Source organism: Diceros bicornis, chromosome 13, assembly GCF_020826845.1.
Source record: "Diceros bicornis minor isolate mBicDic1 chromosome 13, mDicBic1.mat.cur, whole genome shotgun sequence".
NCBI classification, from domain to species: Eukaryota; Metazoa; Chordata; class Mammalia; order Perissodactyla; family Rhinocerotidae; genus Diceros; species Diceros bicornis.
In genome coordinates, this window is record NC_080752.1 from 33,864,141 (window position 1) to 33,886,276 (window position 22,136).

Consider the following 22,136-nt stretch of genomic DNA (forward strand, 5'->3'; position numbering starts at 1 on the left):
ATCAATCCATCCCACCACTGGTGATGTTAACTTTGATCACCTAGTCAGGTTAGTGTCTTTGCCATTTTCCCCTTTGTATTTGATTAGCATTTTATGGGGAGATATTCTAATATTACACCAGTAGTCTCTTCATCATCAAGCCTACACTCACTAGCCTTAGCATCCATTGATGACTCTTGCCTGTATGATATACTGCTGTGATTGTTGCCAAATGATTGTCTGTTACTATGATTCCTGCTACATTTATTCTACTGTAGATAAGAACTTTCCATAAATGTATAAAACACTCATTTCTGTTTTTTTTTTAATGAGTTTTAGTCCAGGACTTATTTATTTTGATACCCAAATTGTCCTAGATTTGACCAATGTGAGCTCCTTCAGACTGGCTGTTGTGTCCTTTTGATATCTCCTCATCATTCTTTAAGCATTTCTTTATTTCTTGCACAACAAAGGCTCATCTTGTACTTTCCCTGACCCAGGCCTAGAATCAGCCATTTCTCCGAGAAGCCCTGGTTCCTTTTAGCGTGGGGTGGGATTTGGAAACCAAGATCTGAATGCTCAAGTTTACCCATTGCTACAGAGCTAAGAAGATGTGTGTTGTGTGTGTAGATGTGTATGTGTATATATATATATTTATATATACACATACATGTACATCTAGATCATATTTAAAAACTGTGGGTTCACACATATTCTAGTACATGAGGATTCTTTTCTAACATCCCCATTTCCATGTTTGTAAATCCCTTAGTGAGAAACCTGACTCCCATTATTCTCAATATATTTACTTATTTGCCCAATCAGTTATATTTTCAGTGTAACTAATATCCCAACCACTCTGCCTCCCCCGCCTCTGCCACCTCTGGGCACATTGCCCCTGCTGCCTCTGCATCACTTCCCCTCCTTCTCAACTCTCTCTTCTTTGGGAACCAGCATTTAGGGTGTGTGAGGGGTGACAAGGAAAGGAAAGGAAGGTGGGACTGGGAGTGACTTGCATGTTTTTGCCTTCAATTTTTTCTCTTAGGAGACAATTTGTGGATGAATGAATCATCTGCCTCTGGTGCCATTTTTAAGCAGATTTAGAGCTTACCCCATTCTTAAAATTTTAGTTTTGGCTCTACTTCCGCCACTAACTTTGTGACATGAGCTTAATCACTGGATTGGTCTGAGCTTTATTATATGCTGAGTCGCACAGAAGAGGGGGTGGTGAGGGAGTTTGTTTCTTAGGAGCAATATTAGGGATCATCATTGCTCCATTTATTTGGGTGTCAGTCACTCAGTTTGTGTAGTATCTCAGCAAAATTTTGCCCTGGCCCTGCCTCCCGCAAAATCTTATTGACCTCAACCTTATTTCTTTTCTTTTTAAAAAAATTTTTTTTTATTGAGGTATAATTGACATATAACATTATTTTCAGGTGTACAACATAGTGATTCGATATTTGTATATATTGTATTGCAAAATGATCACAATAAGTCTGGTTAACATCTGTCACCATACATAGTTGTAATTTTTCCTTGTGAAGAGGACTTTTAAAGGTTTATTCTCTTAGCAACTTTCAAATATGCAATACAGTATTATCAGCTGTGGTCTGTGTATTACAACTATACATGCTGTGTATTACACTCCCATGACTTACTTATTTTATAACTGAAAGTTTGTACCTTTTGATCCTCTTTCACCCATTATGCCCATTTCCCACCTCTGACAACCACCAGTCTGTTCTCTGTTATCTATGAGCTTGTTTGTTTGTTTTTAGGATCCACATATAAGTGAGATCATATGGTATTTGTCTTTCTCTGTGACTTACTTCACTTAGCATAATGCCTTCAAGGTCCATCCATGTTGTCACAAATGGCAAGATTTCCTTCTTTTTTATGGCTGAATAGTATTCTGTTGTATATATATACACCACATCTTTATCCATTCATCAATCAGTGGACGCTTAGGTTGTTTCCATATTTTGGCTGTTGTAAATAATGCTGCAGTGGACATGGATCATAGATCTTTTCGAATTAGTGTTTTCGTTTTCTTCAGGTAAATACTCAGAAGTGGAATTGTTGAATCATATGGTAGTTTTGAGGAACCTTCACACTGTTTTCCATAATGGCTGCGCTCAACTTGATTTCTTTTTTCTCCTTCTGCACTACTCTTGGCCCCCAACCAAGGAGTTCCTTAATGAATTAAGACCCTTCTTCCTCGGCACAAGCTCCAGAATGCTGGAGTTTGTATAGTTTGTATTATTTTGAAATTGATTCCAGACATCTTATTTTATCCGTAAATATTTCAGTATTTATCTCTAGAAGATAAGGATTGTTGAACAATACTGTGGTATATCCCTATTTCAGATACCCAGTCAGTATTTTCAAATACATACCCTATGAGTATTCAAGTTTGAAATTGTTTTAAGAATCTTTTTTTTTTTTAACTCAGGCTCTAAATAAGGTACACAAATTGTGATTGGTGATATATATTTTTAAAAAATTTTGTTGAGGTGTAATTTGCATACAGTAAAATGTACCTATTTTCACTATAGAATTTGTTGAATTTTGAGAAATATAGGCATCACTTCAATCACCACCACCACAGTCAAGATACCACAATTTATTTATTTACTTATTGATGGACATTTGAGTTAAGTCTTTTTTTAATCTATAGGTTTAATCTCGCTCTCTCTTTACACCTTCATTTGTTGGAAACTAGGTTGATTGTTCTGTAGAGTTTCTCACAGTGTGCATTTTGCTGATTACATTCTTGTCCTGTGGTATACATTAACATGGCTTTTGTCCTCTGTATTTCCTGTATGTTCATATGTGGACCCACATATTTTGATAATTATATTTCAGTACAATTGGTTTTCATTGTAATTTTATGCATTTTATTTTATCGATTTACTAATATTATTGTGAGAAAGGGTTTATAATGGATTTCACCAGATTCGAGGCAGCCCATGGCATAAAAAGGTTAAGAACCATTGGTTTAGATATACCATTAAGAATAGAATGCTAGTAGCATATTTAAGTACTTATTTTTAGCTTTGACATAAAAAGGTTGAGGTGACGAGGTTAAAATCACCAAGAAACTTTGACTAGAAAACAAAACTAAGATAGTGTCCTGTGAATTGCTTGATTCTTTTTTTTTCCTTTTTTTTTGGTGGGGGGGAGGAAGATTAGCTCAGAAATCACAAAGAAAAAAAAAAAATGCATCATTGTGCTAACCAGTTAGGCTCAATCAAAAATAGCCTTCCTGGGTCAAGACTTACGTGGTGTATGTAAAGTTTCAAATAGTTTTATTTATTTATTTATTTTTTTCCCCCAAAGCCCCAGTAGATAGTTGTATGTCATAGCTGCACATCCTTCTAGTTGCTGTATGTGGGACGAGGCCTCAGCATGGCCGGACAAGGGTGCGTAGGTGCGTGCCCAGGATCCGAACCCCGGGCCACCAGCAGCGGAGCACGCGAGCTTAACCGCTAAGCCACGGGGCCGGCCCGCAAATAGTTTTAAATTATATTGTAGTTAATTTTTTTAAATGGTGTATGTACTTTGTTATACTAATCTAAGGTGCATGAGGATATGCTCTAGTTTTTCTTGTCACTTACACCTCTCTTTTTCTCATGGAGTACATAACCCTTTCCACAGTGGTTTTTGACACAGATCATTTCAGCGTAAATTTGCTTTGTCGTTCTAAAAGTAGATGTATAAAAGGAACTTAACAGCTGTGGGTCTCACAGGGTTATGACATTTGATTTCCTTTGTGTTGGTCTTATTGGAAATTTGTTTTTAAAATGTTTTTCTGAGAGGATTCATCCTTAAAAGGCTTTTTGTTTGTAGAAAAAGCTTTTTAGTTCTAGAGATTATAATTAATCAGATTAAAATGTTGACTGGGGAAGTTTGCATATTTAGTAAGTTTAAGGAATGATTGACATAGAGACTAGTGACTTATTTTTTAATTTGATGGGGTTAATTTCATGCCAGTGTTCTTGATTGGGAAGCGTGTTTACTTAAAAGTTTATAAAACATTGGAATTGAATAGAAAAATCCAAACATCTTTTAAGATTGAGGAGTGTTAAAGAACCCATTTCCTTAATCTGAAAGTAGAGGTAGTCTTCAAAGATTTTACAAAAATACTCATAGTAGTATATGAAAAGAATACGGAATTTATATTTATTACAAAAAGGTCGGATCACATTTTTATCTTGATTCTGTTCTATCTAAGCAACCATATATTATGAAATAAGGATAAAAGTCACTAGTCAAGTGAAATATTAGAGGTATTCATAAATTTCCCAGTCATTTTTTAAATTATAATTTTACTAAGAATAAGTCATAAGGTTAGAAGTTAATTTCCTTCTCAGCAATTGTACTGTAAATAATAGTCCTATTAAGCCAGGTAGGAAGAGCCCTTTGCATTCACACTGGGGACTCTTGATGTGGATTTTTGCTAACTTATGTTTTAGTCTCTTGGCTTCTGGTCCTTCAGCTTTGTTCTCTCCAGCCTTCACTTTTTGATCAGCTTAACTTGCTCCTTTTTTCTTCATCTAACTGCTTTATTTATTGCCATTTCTTTAAGAGACGGTTAATTGGGGCCTACCCCCTGGCGTAGCTGTTAAGTGCGCGCGCTCCACTGCTGGCGGCCCGGGTTCTGATCCCGGGCGCGCACTGACACACCGCTTCTCCGGCCATGCTGAGGCCGCGTCCCACAGACAGCAACTAAAAGGATGTGCAGCTATGACATACAACTATCTACTGGGGCTTTGGGGGGAAATAAATAAATAAATAAAATCTTTAAAAAAGATTAATTTTACTTAGTAAATAGATTCTCATTAGATTGGTGTAAAATAATGCATTTTTTTTTCACTGAAGTAATGGTGCCTGTAATAGTTCTGAAGAATTTTGTCATTCAAGGCTTTACTGAAAACATTGCCTTTTCCCAAGAGTTACAGTCATCAAATTTTTATGTACAGGAATCTAGGCATTCACCGCAGATTGAATAAACAGATGATTATAGTTTTGTTGGTTGAATAAGCTTATCTTCAGTCTTCAGGTTTTCTTAAACCCTTTCTAATTAGAACCAAAAAATAGTTTTTCATATAAAAAAAGTATTGTGTTCGTAGCAGCTTTATTCACAATATGCAAAAGATGGAAGCAGCCCTAGTGTCCATGACCTGTGAATGGGTAAACAGAATACATACAATGGAGTATTCGTCAGTCTTAGAAAGGAAGGAAATTCTGACACGTGTTACAACATGGATGAACCTTGAAGACATTATGCTAAGTGAAATAAGGCAGTCACAAAAGGACAAATATTGTATGATTCTACTTATATTAGGTACCTAGAGCAGTCCAATTCGTAGAAACAGAAAGTGGAATGGTGGTTGCTTTTTGTTTGTTATAAGCAGTACTGCAATAAGCAATTTGGTACATTGTTTGCAGACGTGCAATTATACGTGTATGAAAAATTCCTAGGAATGGAATTTCTGGGATTGTGTACTTAGTTGTTAATACTACATACTATCAAATTGTCTTCCTAAGAGGTTTCTCTAATTTATACTCCTACAGACAGTATTATGAAAAGTGCCTGTTTTCTTGTACTCTTAGTGATACCTAGGTATTGTTAAAATTTAGGTCTTTGTGTTATATGGTGCTTTTTCTAAAATTTGAATTTTCAAAATTTTTAGTGAAATTGAGCAGCTTTTTTGAGTGTTCTGTTTTGTTTACCAATTGTGTGTGTGTGTATTTTTTAAAAACTTCCTGTTCAGGGCCGGCCCCGTGGCTTGGCGGTTGGGCGCGCACGCTCCGCTGCTGGCGGCCCTGGTTCAGATCCCGGGTGCGCACCGACGCACCGCTTCTCCGGCCACGCTGAGGCCAAGTCCCACATACAGCAACCAGAAGGATGTGCATTTATGACATACAACTATCTACTGGGGCTTTGGGGGAAAAAAATAAATAAATAAAATTAAAAAAAACAAAACAAAACAAACTTCCTGTTCAGGTATTTTGCCTGGCTTTTGGGGCTTCTGTCTCCCTTGATTTGTAAGAACCGTTTGTATATTGAGGAAATCATTTATTTCTCATGTGTTGCAAGTATTTTTCCCCATTTGTCTTTGGACTATATTTTGCTATTAGGGAGCTGTAATTTTTATGTGTTTGATTTATGTGGTCTTTTCCTTTATGACTTAGGGATTTTACCTCATGTTGAGAGTCTAGACCCAAGATTTTACAAATTAATCAAGGTTTTTTTTGGGGGGGAGGCAGAGAGATAACACAAATCAGCAAACTGTTACAGATCATTCCTCCTCCCCCCACTTTTTTTATCACCTTTCCCCCCATCCCTCCAAGTAGAGAAAAAGTATTAGCTTTTTCTGAAATGAGACTAGGGCTCTGTGGTTGACTGCCTTTTGCTGGCATTTGGGATTCTGAGCCTGTCTTTTGCCATCTTTAGTAATTATTCATACTTAAAAGATAGAGTGATTAAAAGAGGACTATATTAATTATTTAAGAATAGTTTATAAATCTATTTTGTACATAAGTTTATTTCACAGTAGATTTCCTGAAAGAATTCTATATCACCATGAAATGAAAATAGCAGATTTTGACTGTCATCAGTGATGGGTCACTTATCTTCCCAGTCACACAGGCTTGAGATAGAAAATGTCTTCCAAGTGTGCCTAGTTAGAGGAAACTGGCATGTAGTTGATTTATATTGAGATAACGTAGACGCTTGTGACTAAAGGAGAAATAAAATCTTTTGTAAGATTTTATATCCTACAAAGGACAGTGACAGATACTATTTTATGTCTTTTACTTTTAATAACAGTTTTATCGAGATATAATTTACATGGCATAAAATTCATCCTTTTAAAGTGTACAATTCATTTGTTTTTAGTATATTCGCCGAGTTGTGCAGCCATCACCACTAATTTCAGAACATTTTCATCACTCCAGAATGAAACCCAGTACCCATTAGCAATCACTCCCCATTCTTCCTTCTCCCCAGCCCCTGACAATCACTAATCTACTTTCTAGTTCTATGAATTTGCCTATTTGGACCTTTCATATATATGAAATCATATAATATGTGACTGGCTTCTTTCACTTAGCATAATGTTTTCAAGGTTCATCCATCTTACAGCATGTATTAGAACTTTGTTCCTTTTTATTGCCAGTGTTCCATTATATGGACATACCACATTTTTAAAACTTGTTTATTAGTTGTTGGACATTTGGATTGTTTCCATTTTTTGGCTATTATGAATAATGCTACTATGAACATTTCTGTACCAGTTTTATTGTGGACATATGTTTTCAGTTCTCTTGGAGTAGGAGTGAGATTGCTGGGTTATATAGTAATTTTATTTATTTGTTTATTTTTTTGGTAAGGAAGATTGGCCCTGAGCTAACATCTGTTGCCAATCTTCCTCTTTTTGCTGAGGAAGATTAGCCTTGAGCTAACATCTGTGCCCATCTTCTTCTGTTTTGTACATGGGATGCTGCCACAGCACGGCTTTGACAAGCAGTGCATCGGTGTGCGCCCGGGATGCGCCTCCCAGATCCGAACCCTGGCCCGCCGCAGCAGAGTGCGCGCACTTAACCGCTAAACCATTGGGCCAGCCCCAAGTTTAACATTTTGAGGAACTGCCAAATTGTTTACCAAAGTGGCTGCACCATTTTACAATCTCACCAGCAATGCATTAGGGTTTATATTTCTCCTTATCATCACTTGTTATTATCTGTCTTTTTTATTTTAGCCATCCCAGTGGGTGTGAAGTGGTATCTCATTGGTTTTGGTTTGTATTTCCCTAAAGACTAATGTTGTTGAGCAAATTTTTGTATGTTTATTGGCCCTTTGTATATTTTCTTTGGTGAATTGTGTATTTATAGCCTTTGCCCATTTTTAAATTGCATTTTGTCTTTTTCATTGTTGAATTGTAGGAGCTCCTTATCAGATGTATAATTTGCAAATATTTTCTCCCTGTTTTCTGTGGGTTTATATCAATTTTTGATATTTATCTTTGAATTGAATAAACCATTAACTTTTAATCTATCATTGTCATGCTAACGATATAAATTTATCTTTATCTTTCTAGATAATTGTTCAAACTTAAGTTTTACTTTTGGTTTTAACTTATTTTAACTGTTATAATATGACATATTACAGATATTGCCATCTTATTTGGTTATGTCCAAATTGCAAGAGTTTTGCACTCAAAGTATGTGATTCTGAGTCCTGTGTCACCTTTAATGTATTGAAGTATGGGAGTATCAGTAATTGTGAATGAGGTAGCTTTAATATCTACCTCTGTTGTGTTGATAACAAGCAATAGCTTTGATTAATTTTAAAAGATTGGAATTATAGAGTTAAAAATGGTTAAAATAGCTAATTTTATGTTATATTTTATCATAATAAAATTTTAAAAAGTTTGACCTCTGATTATATAGGAAAATTTGGCCAGCTCTAATTTAAATGCTATTATGATATATTTAAGTTTCTAGAGATTCTGCCTTTTGGTGTAGTTGAAGTATTTCCAGTCACTGGTATAAGAAATAAAATAAAGGTCTGACACAGAGACGAAACCAGTCTTTGGTCTAAATATAAAATCAAGTGGGTTGATTTATAAATTAGTAATTCCTTCATAAAAATTCTTGCTATAAAGAGGTGGTATAAGTGTTGATGTTACTGCAGTATTCCAGATGGTTTGGTGGTTGTAATGGATATATTTATGACCCAACTGTCTGAGTTCGAAAGAGGAGTGATTTTTAATCTTGTTAATATAAAAAACAAACAGATATAAACATTTATTGTCTCTGCTGTTATAGGTAGCCCAACCAAGCTTTAATATTTATCTCTTAGGCCTTTTTAGTCCTTATGGCATGTTCATTTGCTCTTCGCTTTCTGTCTCTTTATACTTATTGATCATTTGCTTTTGAATAAGGAACAGCTTGGCCACGATGGGATGGAAGGGTGGAAAAGTGGGCAATACACAAATCCATTGGTAGTTTTTTTTTTTAAATTTATTTATTTTTCCCCCAAAGCTCCAGTAGATAGTTGTATGTCATAGCTGCACATCCTTCTAGTTGCTGTATATGGGACGCGGCCTCAGCATGGCCAGACAAGCAGTGTGGCAATGCGCGACCGGGATCCGAACTCGGGCCGCTGGTAGCGGAGCGCACGCACTTAACCGTTAAGCCATGGGGCCGGCCCCAAATCCATTGGTAGTTTGATAAAATATGTGATCTTTGGAAAGTGATGTATTGGGTTTTAGAGGAGTAGGTGTGTAGGTTAATCACATGCCTCTTCACAGAGGCTGATATTCTCCTCATTTACAATCCTGTAACTCTACCTGGAATAGCAGGACAACATTCAAACTTTAGAAGAGATCTCTCTACGTGGAAATAGAGCAGTAATATTAGTAATCATAAAAGACTCAGATGTGATCTTTTAACTCGAGGAGTTAACTGGGCAAAGAAGTAGATGCAGAATTTGAATGTATTAGCTTATCAGTGGAATGGACCTGTTGTCATATTTCGATAATAACTTGGGGAAGATTGTTTTCTGTAGTAGGAGGACTTGTGTGAATACAAAGTATGTGGCTATTCTTTCTTATTGCTTATTAGTAGGGTCAGTTGCAAAAGCTAGGATTAAAATTAATCATTGCATTCTTATTGATAACCCAGCCAATAATGGTTGAATGCAGTGCCTTCTGGAAAGAAAAGGGGTATTGAGAGAATTCACTGGGTTTTAACATACAAATGATCTTTAGCTTTGTGTAATTGGTGTCAATTTGGAAATTACTGAGTTGCTTGTGGAGTTGATGAAAACAGTTTAGAATAGGAGGAATCTTCTTTTGACCTATCAGGAAACTGAAAATTGTAAATAAATTAAATGAGACTAGGGATCTTTGTTTTGTTCCCTGGTATGCATCAAGTGCCTAGAACAGTGCCTGTTACAAACCCACATAATTAATAATTGAGTTAGGATCAGAACCGTAGTCTCTTTTCTTATGCTCTAGTGCTTTCCTGCCACTATATCATATTGCTCTCAAGTATAAAATCTGAGGTCATTACTACAATGAAATTATATTCTTCAAGGAACTGCTAAGGACAGTCAGTGCTTATTACATAAATTGTCAAATGTTGAAATCAAACATTTCGCAAACCTGGCATTATTTTGGGCAATTTTTAAATTCTATCTTAAAAACTTAGAAGAAACAGTGTATGTTGATCAGTTTAATATATATATTTTTAATTTATTTATTTTTCCCCCCAAAGCCCCAGTAGATAGTTGTGTGTCATAGTTGCACATCTTTCCAGTTGCTGTACGTGGGACTCGGCCTCAGCATGGCCGGAGAAGTGGTGCGTCAGTGCGTGCCCGGGATCTGAACCCTGGGCCGCCAGCATCGGAGCGCGCACACTTAACTGCTAAGCCATGGGGCCGGCCCAGTTTAATGTTTTTTGATGGTGAAGATTTTTGACCAAACAGAAGCCAAGTTAGTATTGTTTTTTGATTGTGTTTTTGAAGACAAATCTATTAGATTGTTATATACTGCAGCTTGTAGCAGTCAAGCACAATTTCTTAGCTTTATGTTCTCATGTGTTTTATTTAATTTAGGTTTTCTGAATTCTTTTTTTTTTTTTTTGTGAGGAAGATCAGCCCTGAGCTAACATCCATGCCAATCCTCCTCTTTTTCCTGAGGAAGATTGGCCCTGAGCTAACATCTATTGCCAATCCTCCTCCTTTTTTCCCCTTTTTCTCCCCAAAGCCCCGGTAGATAGTTGTATGTCATAGTTGCACATCCTTCTAGTTGCTGTATGTGGGACGCTGCCTCAGCATGGCCGGACAAGTGGTGCATTGGTGCGCGCCCGGGATCCGAACCCCGGCCGCCAGCAGCGGAGCGAGTGCACTTAACCACTAAGCCACAGGGCCGGCCCTCTGAATTCTTCAAAAAGTAGAAATGAGTTAACTTATTACCACAACCAGTGACCGTGCCATTTTAGAAACTGATACTTTGTATGTATTACTGGAGAGTATTCCATATGTTCTCTGAAAGCCTGTAGCTAAGGCTTGATGATGTTAAAAAAGAAAATATTATCTAATTGTGGTTTGATTATTTTTGGTCTTTTTAAATTAGTAAACGTCAGGTGAATGTTTCATCTTGAATACTTGAGGAATACTTGAATACTGTAGGAAATATGTTGTTTTGGAAAAAGTAGACAAAATCAGGACATCACATTTACCAGCTGAGTTTTCATGGATATGAAGAGTTAAGCAGCTTTTTTTTTTCTTTTAATTTGGGAGTTACCAATCTTCTCAATATAAAAGAGTAACGTAGATTTGTAATAACTGATCGAGTTCTCCTTTGTTAAATTTGGAGATAAGTTTGTGTTGTTTGCAAAGTGTACTCTCCTTATATAAAAATGGTAGGGAAAGTAAGCCCACCCTTGTGAGGAAGGAGCACAATGTGACTTTGTTCTACATATATAATCTATGAGCTCTTTGGTCCTTCTTTCAATATTGCATTTAGCTCTTTATTATTCGGGATTTAAGCTTAAACATTTGTTTTCTGTGTATTATTTTTTGGCTAATTGACTTTTTTTGATGGGGAGTTGGCTGCTGCTTTCCTCCTTTTTTCATAGGAGAAAAACCTCTGCAACCTTGGGTTTAGTGATGAGCTTTGTGTGTGTGTGTTTGATAAAATATATATAATATAAAATTTATTAACCATTTTAAAGTGTACAATTCGGTGGCATTAAGTATATTCACAATGTATGTAACTATTACCACTATCAATTTCTAGAATTTTTTCATCCCATACAGAAACTCTGTACCCATTAAGCAATAACACCTCATTTCCCCCTTCCCCCAGCCCCTGGTAACCTCTATTCTACTTCTGTCTCTATGAATTGGCCTATTATAGATACCTCATATAAGTGGAATCATAAACTATTTGTCCTTTTGTGTCTGTCTTATTTCATTTAGTATGATGTTTTCAAGGTTTATCCATGTTCTAGCATGCATCAAAACTTCATTTTCTTTTTATGTCTTAATATAATACAGTAGTCCCTCCTTATCTGAGGAGGATACGTTCCAAGACCTGCAATGGATACCTGAAACTGTGGATAGTACTGAACTTTATATATACTATGTTTTTTCCTATATATACATACCTATGGTAAAGTTTAATTTATAAATTAGGCATAGTAAGGGGGCCAGCCCGGTGGTGCAAGTGGTTAAGTGCAAGCGCTCTGCTCCGGTGGCCTGGGGTTCGCCAGTTCGGATCCCGGGTGCGCACCCATGCACTGCTTGGCAAGTCCTCCTGTGGTGGTGTCCCATATAAAGTGGAGGAAGATGGGCATGGATGTTAGCCCAGGCCCAGTCTTCCTCAGCAAAAAAAGGAGGATTGGCAGATGTTAGCTCAGGGCCGATCTTCCTTGCAAAAAAAAAAAATTAGGCATAGTAAGAGATTAACAATAACTAATGATAAAATAGAATAATTATAACAATATACTGTAATAAAAGTTACCGTAGATCTTAGCAACCTCAGCATACAATTTTTTTTCTTTCCTGATTAAGTCAAGAACTTTCACCTTTTCACTTAAAAGGAAGCACTTTACGGCTTCTCTTGGGCATATCCGAATTGCCAGCATCACTCCTCTGGTGCTTTGGGGCCATTATGAAGTAAAATAAGGGTTACTTGAACACAAGCACTGTGATACAGCGACAGTTGATCTGATCACTGAGATGACTACTAAGTGACTAACAGGCAGGTAGCATATACAGCGTGGATACGCTGGACAGAGGGATGATTCACTTGCAGGCAGGAGGGAGTGAGATTTCATCACACTAGTCAGAATGGCACACGTGATCTAAAACTTGTGAATTGTTTATTTCTGGAATTTTCCATTTAGTATTTTTGGGCCACAGTTGACCTGGTTTGTATGGAAAGAACTATTTCAGTTTTTCAATTTTCTTCTCCAAATTAAAAAGATCCTTTCGTCAGTTCATTTACACAAAATAATTTTGACCTGAAAAGTGAAACCATGAATAAGGAGGGGACTACTGTATTCTGTTGTATATGTATATACCACATTTTGTTTATCTACTCATCCATTGATGGACACTTGGGTTGTTTTCATCTTTTGGCTATTGTGAATAATACTGCAATGAACGTTGGTGTATACATAATCTAATGGGGCCCCAGTTTTCAGTTCTTTTAGGTATATACCTAAGAGTCGAATTGCTGGGTCATATGGTAATTCTGTGCTTAGCTTTTGGAGAAAATGGCACATTTCCACAGCGGCTGTACCATTTTACAGTTCCATGAGCTATGCATGAGGTTTCAAATTTCTCCCCATCCCTGCCAACACTTGTTCTTTCTTTTCTTTTTTTTTCCTTTAAATAATAGCCATCCTACTGGCTGTGAAGTGATATCTCATTGTGGTTTTGATTTGCATTTCCCTAATGACTAATGATTTTGAGCATCTTTTCCTGTGCTTTTCTGCCATCTGTATACCTTCTTTGATGAAGTGTTTTGCCTATTTAAAAAAAAATGGATTGAGTTGCAAGATTTCTTGTACTCTAGATACAAGTCTTTTGTCAGATACATTGGAAGGTATTTTTTAATGTTTGTGTGGAAAGAACTATTTCAATTTTTATCAATTTTCTTTTCCAAATTAAAAAGATCCTTTCATCACTTCATTTACACCAAATAATTTTGTTACTTCTAGTTCAGGTGTATGATGAAACTGGATTTTAGGATTATGTTTCCCTTGTGAGAGGTAGTAACTTAAACCATACTAGAGAATATAAGAAGAGAAGTTCTGCTTTCTGATAATGTTGTCAGCTTCTTCAGGGGAAGTGCAAAATTATGATCTTGGATTGTCAGCAAATAAGAGTGCTATATTTAAAAATGCTGTCCCTGCCTTTCTAAAATGCCAAATTATAAGTACATAGAATATAATTAACTCCTAATAGAATTTGTAGAATATTCATGAATTATTTTTATTCCAAATAATTATATTTATTATATATATGCTTCAAAGTATAAAAGGTGCCCTAAAATTTTTCTTTACAGACATAGTAAACATTTTTTTGGAATAAAAATGATAACATATATATGGTCTATCAAAGATTTTCTCATATTTATTAATTTATATGAAAAGTAATTTTAATTATACCTAAATTATAAATTTTAAGTTTTCTTTTAACCCCTTGAAAAAAAATTAAATAGAAAAATATAGACTGTCACTTGCAAATGGACACACAAAATATTTGGATTTATTTTGCCTTCAAGTAAGGAGTGTTTGAAATCATCTCATTTTTTCAGTGAGATCATTTTCACTTAATTAATTAAAATGAAATCTTTATAAAGTAGCTATTTCTAGTTTCAATTTTTACTTTAATAATCTTTTAAGATTTGTAAGTTACTTTGATCAATTTTAGGTTCAAGATCCTTTTTTTAGAATGTAAAAATTTCTAATAACTTCTGAGATTCATTTCAGCTAAGTGTTCTAGAAAGGTAAAAGATAGTTTAGTAAATATTATATTTAAGAAATGAAAGCAATAAAATAATGTGGTTAAAATATTTGTAAATACTTGCCCCAAGAAAGAAAAATGTGAGTGTAAAAGCCATTTTACATGTTACTTTGCAACCCTTCCCCCATGTATACATAATATAAATTGTCTAAAAATGAGAAAAAAATTTTCAAAAACTGTTTTTGGAAAATTATTGCTGTGCCACAATAATGTTGACTTTATTTTTTCCAGATATGGCCGCGTGGAAAGTGTCAAAATTCTCCCCAAGAGGGGATCTGAAGGAGGAGTGGCTGCCTTTGTGGATTTTGTGGACATCAAAAGTGCACAGAAAGCTCACAATTCAGTCAACAAAATGGGAGATAGAGACCTACGCACGGATTATAATGAACCAGGCACCATTCCGAGTGCTGCTCGGGGATTGGATGATACAGTTTCCATAGCATCTCGTAGTAGAGAGGTTTCTGGGTTCAGAGGAGGTGGTGGAGGGCCTGCTTATGGCCCCCCACCATCACTTCATGCACGAGAAGGACGTTATGAGCGGAGACTTGATGGGTAAGTTGCAAGGTTTCTCTAGGCAGGTATTTTGTATTTGATATGGTGAGAAACAGAAACTCATATTTAGGGGCCCCAGATGGATTTAAAGTTTTGGGCATTCTCAATGTTTCCTATTTTGGGTTGGAAACGGAAGTGATTTCTATCCCAGTGGCTGGTATCTTATGGAATCGTAGAGGATATTTCCTGCAGCTGGTTGGATATCTACTCCTGAGAGATAAAGTGGTGGAAGATTTGGTATGGCAGCATCAGTTTTGGAGTTACCTGTCTTCTAGAATTAATTATTCCTTCTCTTGGATAATGTTAAGGCCTTCCTTGGATATATCCGTTACATGATGGAGCTATTTGGCTACAGATTTTGTGGTTGTACTATATGGAATATTTCTGGAATATTAGAGCCTACAGATTCTTTTAGAAGTTGATATCTGCTTATCAGTTTTCACTACATCAAGTGTACAAATGAATTGGATTGTCACCAAAAAACCTAGCAGACCATAATGATTCAACCACTTGGATTCTACAAACAATACTTTAACCTGGAAATGTGTACTTGGATGAAGAAGAGGGAAGTCGATGTTTGATGTTTCCATTTTGGATCTACACAGTTTCCATGTTGGAATTATACTCCTTGATGGAATGGGGAAAAATTGAGATGATGGACGTTCCTAAATCCTGGAATATCGCCATTCTTTTCTAATTGCTGGAATGTTGGGGATGTCATGCAGTCAAGATTCCACTAGCCCAGGGGAAGAGGATTACTATCTTGTTTCTTAAGCAAGTTGCTATCCAGTTAAAGGTACTTTAGCTTTGAACGTATGGTGAGATCAGTTGTGGATACAGCAATCAAAATTGACTGTGCTGGATGGCTACAAAGGTGAACTATTGGCGAGCAACTGTGCCTTCCTCACTTGGTGGAATCAAAGAAGATATTTCTTCTTCTGTCAGCTGCCTGATTCATACTTAGGGCTGGAAATTTTTATGAATGTGGATCAATTTATAATTGTCTACTATCTCAAGAAAGAAGTCTGGGGGTTTGAGAGTTACAGTTTGTCTGGGACTACTTGCTTCCACTGGAATTATTTTATCTGGTCACTAAGATTTTTTTTTCCTTGTGGTTCATCTAAATATCATTTGACACCCTTGCCCATTAAGAAGGTGGATTACCCCCATAAGAGGGGCCAAAATTGGGGAAGTTATGTTCACAATTCTCTCCCTAGATTTAATTGGGATTATAGGTCGTGTTTCCACAGTTGGAAAAGGTTGGTATGTCCTGACCTGTGTATATTAGCCCCTCTCCTAACCCAAGTCAAACTCTCTCTTTTTTTCCCACTAACTCTAGAAGTATTTAGTACTAATAGATGAATCAAAGAATAGCTGTTAGATTTCAGCTCTGCTAGCTTCTTGTGCCTGCCTTCTGTATCTTCCTCATGGATAAGAACTTTGCGTATTTATAAAATATCAGCTGTAGCAGTAATTCTTCTAGAACTGTTGCCTATTGCTTCTGTTATATCATTAATAACAGCTTTCACTGATTAACATTTGATAGGGTGCTAATTGAATTATTTATGAAATTTTCTCTTAAGTCTCAAAGGAAACCCTCTTGTTTGTTAGGCATTGAAATATCTATCCAAATTCCAGAAATGTAGTGAATAAAAAAGGAGAAAGTCATTTAATATATTTAATTAGGAAAGATATTATTGAATTTTTTGCCACGCCAGTTGCTTTTCATAATAGCAGCAGAAAGCGAAAGTAGCCTAGGAAGGTATGGTTGCCACTAAGTGAAATGGTGGGTGAAGATGAAGATTAGTTGGAGAGATTCGGGATCTAGGGACATACTGGGGACATGGTATTAGTTGTAAGATTTTTGCCAGGTATTTGTCATTGGAGAGATTCTAATTCTTCTATATCTTTCATGATTCCTTAATCTCTTTTGATAGATAGATCCAAAGATAAGGTTGAGAAGAAACTCAACCTCAAGTTGAGATTCAAGTGAAACGGTCTTTTAGGAACTCAGGAAATGAGTTCTGGTTTCCTACAAAAGTAGAGAACTTAAGATTTCTTTATGGTGTTAGAATTGTTTTTTAATATTAACACATAATTGCATGTAGGTAATTGTACATGCAACAATTTTTGTACTCTTAGGTTGACAAATATTCATGTCCTATGGAAATTTTTTTTTTAAGTTAAATCATTGCTATTAGCAACCTTAGAGTATCTTACAGTTCCCAGAGTTGCCTAATTTTATGATAGGCAACTTGAGTATAGCTAAAACCTAAGAGAACATATTTCCTGTAACCATTAAGTACATACATTAGCAAATTGAATCATGGAATAGGTGTTTTAAAAATTATGTGGAATTTGATTGTACAAGGAGATAAAATAACCTTTATTCCGTAATTAGTTAAATCTACCATAGAATAGCGTGTGGCAACCCAATATTTTGATATCCTAAGTGGGTTTTTTTGTTTGTCTTTTTAAGGTTCTTTTTATTATTAAAGGTGATTGTTTGGGCACAGCAATTTACATAATCTAGTAATTTTTATAGTTACCCAACAAGTCGAAAACTAATGAGAAAAAGTTACACTTAAATTTTTTTCTGACCTTTGAAAATGCCCTCCTCCTGCTGGGACATGCATTGTAATAGGGCTTTCATGTCTATGTTAAAATGTATCATGGAAATTTTGCCTAAAATAAATTTGCAAAGTAAATAAAAATTTGGTATATATTTTGATCAGATGAAAATATAGAAAACTTTGATATTAAAACTCTCTTCTTATTCCATTAAACTTAAAATGAAAAGGAGGTGGCATACGTATATTTCTATATATAAGCCAGAAAATCCCTAATCAAAAGAGCAACTGACTTGCAGAACACTAGTCATGAAAGCCCAATATCAATTAAAACAATGATTGCTCAGCTGTGAAAATAGTTTCTGGAGTCAAGTAAAATGTTAAGCTTGTTAGTGTTTGCTTACTAAGTAGGTTTATGCTGTTTAGAAAATGACCAGTTGCAAAGACAAAAGACAATGCTGAAATGAATGTTTGCATGACTTGCTTTTAGTTTTGCTTGCCCCTTTCTGATTGATTAAATATTTTTCCCCCCTCCTAAATGCAGGGCTTCAGATAACAGGGAGCGTGCTTATGAACATAGTGCCTATGGACACCATGAACGGGGGACGGGAGGATTTGATCGGACAAGACATTACGATCAGGATTACTATAGAGATCCTCGAGAGCGGACTTTACAACATGGGCTCTATTATACTTCTCGGAGTCGAAGTCCAAACCGTTTTGATGCTCATGACCCCCGATACGAACCTAGGGCTCGGGAGCAGTTTACACTGCCCAGTGTGGTACACAGGGATATCTACAGGGATGATATTACCCGGGAGGTACGAGGCAGAAGGCCAGAGCGGAATTACCAGCACAGCAGGAGTCGGTCACCACATTCATCCCAGTCTAGAAATCAGTCTCCTCAGAGGCTGGCTAGCCAAGCGTCTAGACCCACAAGGTCCCCTAGCGGCAGCGGCTCTAGGAGTAGATCCTCCAGTAGTGATTCAATCAGCAGCAGCAGTAGTACCAGCAGTGACAGGTAGGTTAACAGCCTTTTGTTCTAACAGACAAGCTGTTGAATAAATTGTCACAATTTCTCCACAATCAATGATAATGATTTTTAGCATAGTAATATTTTTAAAAGAAAGTAATCTTGGATCATGTGTATAATGAATGAAGAAACTTTGATTAGCATGTGGCCATTGAATTAACCATTCTGTCAAGTACTTGAAGCTAAGTGCTGATTTGCAAATACTGTTTCATCCTCCAGATGCTCAAGATTAAAATGGCCAGAAAGGAAGAAAAGTGCTAACTTTAGCTGTGTGGAGCAAATCTGTGCCACTGAAAATGTAGTATCTCTTTAAAATTTTTAATTTCTTAGATTATAATAGTAACTTATTTCTATTATTTTCGTTGAAAATTCGTAAAAGCTGTTTGGTTAAAGATGTACTGATGAAATATATTGTTGACACATTTATTATCAATGACTAAATCAACTTTAACTAATTTTAACATCAAGGTGGTAGCCAATTTATAGACTCAAGTAGAAAAGCTTTCTTTAAATGCAGGTTGTAACTCTGCTGTTCACTAAGCCTGAGTAAGCGAATTTCATTAGTTGAATTTTTTTTTTTTTTACAAAGGAGTTTTATCCTAAAGATGAAAATAATAAATTGAAGGTAAACTTAACAAGAAACAGTTTAGAAGTGAGGTGTATGGGTTTTGAAATCATAGATCTAGGTAGATAGTATAGTTTACTACTTTTATACTTGGACAAGTTGCTTAAACTTTCTAGGCCTTAGCTTGCTCATCTTTTATAAGAACTGTGCTTCATAAAGTTATTGTGAAGATTAAAATGAAAGAAATGTATGTAAAGTGCTTAGCTTGATACTCATATATGTGATATACATACTGCCTTTAATAATTGCTGGGTATTATTATTACTACTTCAGATGTTGATAGTCTTTGAGCATTTCCCATTTCCAGTTCTTGTTCTTCAACCTGTTAATCCCGTATATCCTAGTTTTAAATTTAGATGGTGTATATTTTAAATTTACAGGATATAAATTCTTTGACTTGATTAATATGTCCAGATTATTTTTCTTTTAGTATTGCCTGCTTAGAATTAATTTAAGACAAGTGAATGATTGTGTAATTGACGAATGGTTCCTTTTAGGCCTCTTAAGTTTTCTAATTCAAAATAATAAATAGAAACATTTTATACATCTATCTGTGTATCTAGATATAATTCAAACATTCTGGAAGATGTACATATTATAATGAAACAAGCACTTAGTTTTAGGAAATCAGGAGAGTTAGGTTCTGTCTCCAGCTTTGCAGCTCTGTTGACGTGAATGAAAACTTTTAACTTCTCTTGATTTCATTTGGTGTATTGTTGAGATAAATGATTGACAAGATTCATTTGAATTCTATAAACTGATTATAAAATCTTGTCATGTCCCACTTTCTCCTACATAAAATTGTCTGAGATATTCAAGTTTCAGTCATTTCCCCAAACCTACCTCATTAAAGGGATGCCACTGCATTCCATTGCCTCAAAATTTATTTTTTTATTTTATTTATTTTTATTTTTTATTTTTTTTTGTGAGGAAGATCAGCCCTGAGCTAACATCCATGCCAATCCTCCTCTTCTTGCTGAGGAAGACCGGCCCTGAGCTAACATCTATTGCCAATCCTCCTCCTTTTTTTTTCCCTTTTTCTCCCCAAAGCCCCAGTAGATAGTTGTATGTTATAGTTGCACATCCTTCTAGTTGCGGTACGTGGGACGCCCCCTCAGCATGGCCCGACAAGCGGTGTGTTGGTGTGCTCCGAGATCCGAACCCGGGCTGCCAGTAGCAGAGCTCGCACACTTAACTGCTAAGCCATGGGGCCAGCCCCTCAAAATTTATTTAAAAGCCAACTGATTGTGGAGGTGTTGAAGTTAGAGGAGAAACACCATACAAGGCCTTCAGGATGGCATTGTACTTTAGTGGGAGTTACAGTGGTTTGGGATCTGGCCCTTAGCATTGTAGGCTCAAAAGAGTGAACTCAGAGGTGATCTGATGGAATTTGATGGAGCTAATCCCTGTTTATGTAATCAAAAGAAACGGTTGTAGGACTGGCCTGGTTGCGTAGTGGTTAAGTTCGCGTGCTCCACTTTGGCAGCTGGGGACTCATGGGTTCAGATCCTGGGCATGGACCTACACACCGCTCGTCAATCCATGCTGTGGCAGCATCCTACATACAAAATAGAGGAAGTTTGGCACAGATGTTAGCTCAGGGCCAATCTTCCTCACCAAATAAATAAGTAAATAAAATTATACAAAGTTAAAAAAAAAAAAAAGAAACAGTTGTATGCTTCTGAATATTTACAGTCAGAAAGATAAATCCCACAAAGGCAGGATGAGCCTAGGACATCTACATCGGGACTAAATTACAATCATAGAGGATATTTCCTATTCTGTCAGCTGCCTGATTCATACTTGGAGCTGGAAATTTTTATGATTTCAGGCTATGAAGGATATGTAAGACTTTAACAAGAAGAGATGAGTTTTAGGCTAGATGGGGAGCATTGTGGGCAGAACTTGAAGAGATACAGGTAGGTGGAAGAATGTTTTGAGAACAGCAAATAATTAGAATGACTTAACCACACTAATGATTTTGAGTTTTATTCTTGATGCAGAAATGAGCTATCGAAGGATTTTGAGAAGGGAGATAGCTTGTTGAGATCCGTGCTTTAGAAAGGCATCTGGTGACTTAGAATAGGAGAGAGAGAGATTTTGGTTAGGAGGCTATTTCAGTAGCTCAGAGAAGGATAACTTGGACTGTGAGAGTGCCTGATTTGGGACAAGTGGGAGAGACATTGTATTAAGAATCAGATTATGTTGATTTATGAAAAACAGAATGAACTTTTTGGAGATATGACTGAATGATGGTCCTTTTGATGCTATTCTGTAAGAAGAGGACCAGGTCTTCCTTTGTGCACACCACAGAGCCTAGTATATTGCCTTTCTCAGAGTCATGTTCAACAAATGTTTGAAATACATAGACATGATTCTTAGTTTACATGAAAGATAAAGCAAAATTGATGTAAAAAGTTAAAAGATTTGGTCATTAGATTATGATTGAAGCAAGTGCACAGAAATAAAATCCTTTGGTGTTCAGAGCATATCCATTATCTCTGGGTTCAGCCTCCCTTATCAGATGTCCTCTTTTCCTTTATCATTATATTGACTTCTAGTGTAGTATTATGAAATATTATGTGGATTGAGAATGTTCAGTTTCCTTTTGGAAGAAATAGGTTCGTTTTTGTATCTTTAAAACTTTATGATTGTGAAAATGACATTCCAAGTCCTTTAAAAAATGCTTAAAATTAACATCTTATAGTAGATAAAACATAGCTTGGTTTTATTTGTAGATACAAGTTTCTGTTTTGTCTACATGACTGACTGAGAAATTAATCACCCTCCATTGCCCTTCATTGTTACAGCTTTAGTGAACAGATT

General features: G+C 36.1%; 1 protein-coding gene across 2 annotated transcripts in view; it reads left to right on the forward strand.

The window, feature by feature from the left end:
- SPEN (spen family transcriptional repressor) overlaps positions 1 to 22,136 on the forward strand; it is an 83,385-nt gene that overhangs the window by 7,243 nt on the left and 54,006 nt on the right. Inside the window, exons 2-3 of one of the 2 annotated variants that reach the window (XM_058552964.1) lie at positions 14,762 to 15,082; positions 18,197 to 18,673. In XM_058552964.1, coding sequence (XP_058408947.1) covers positions 14,762 to 15,082; positions 18,197 to 18,673 — 798 coding nt within the window. Of the gene's footprint in view, positions 1 to 14,761; positions 16,342 to 18,196; positions 18,674 to 22,136 lie in introns of those variants that run through there. The other variant, XM_058552965.1, reaches the window with a different exon arrangement.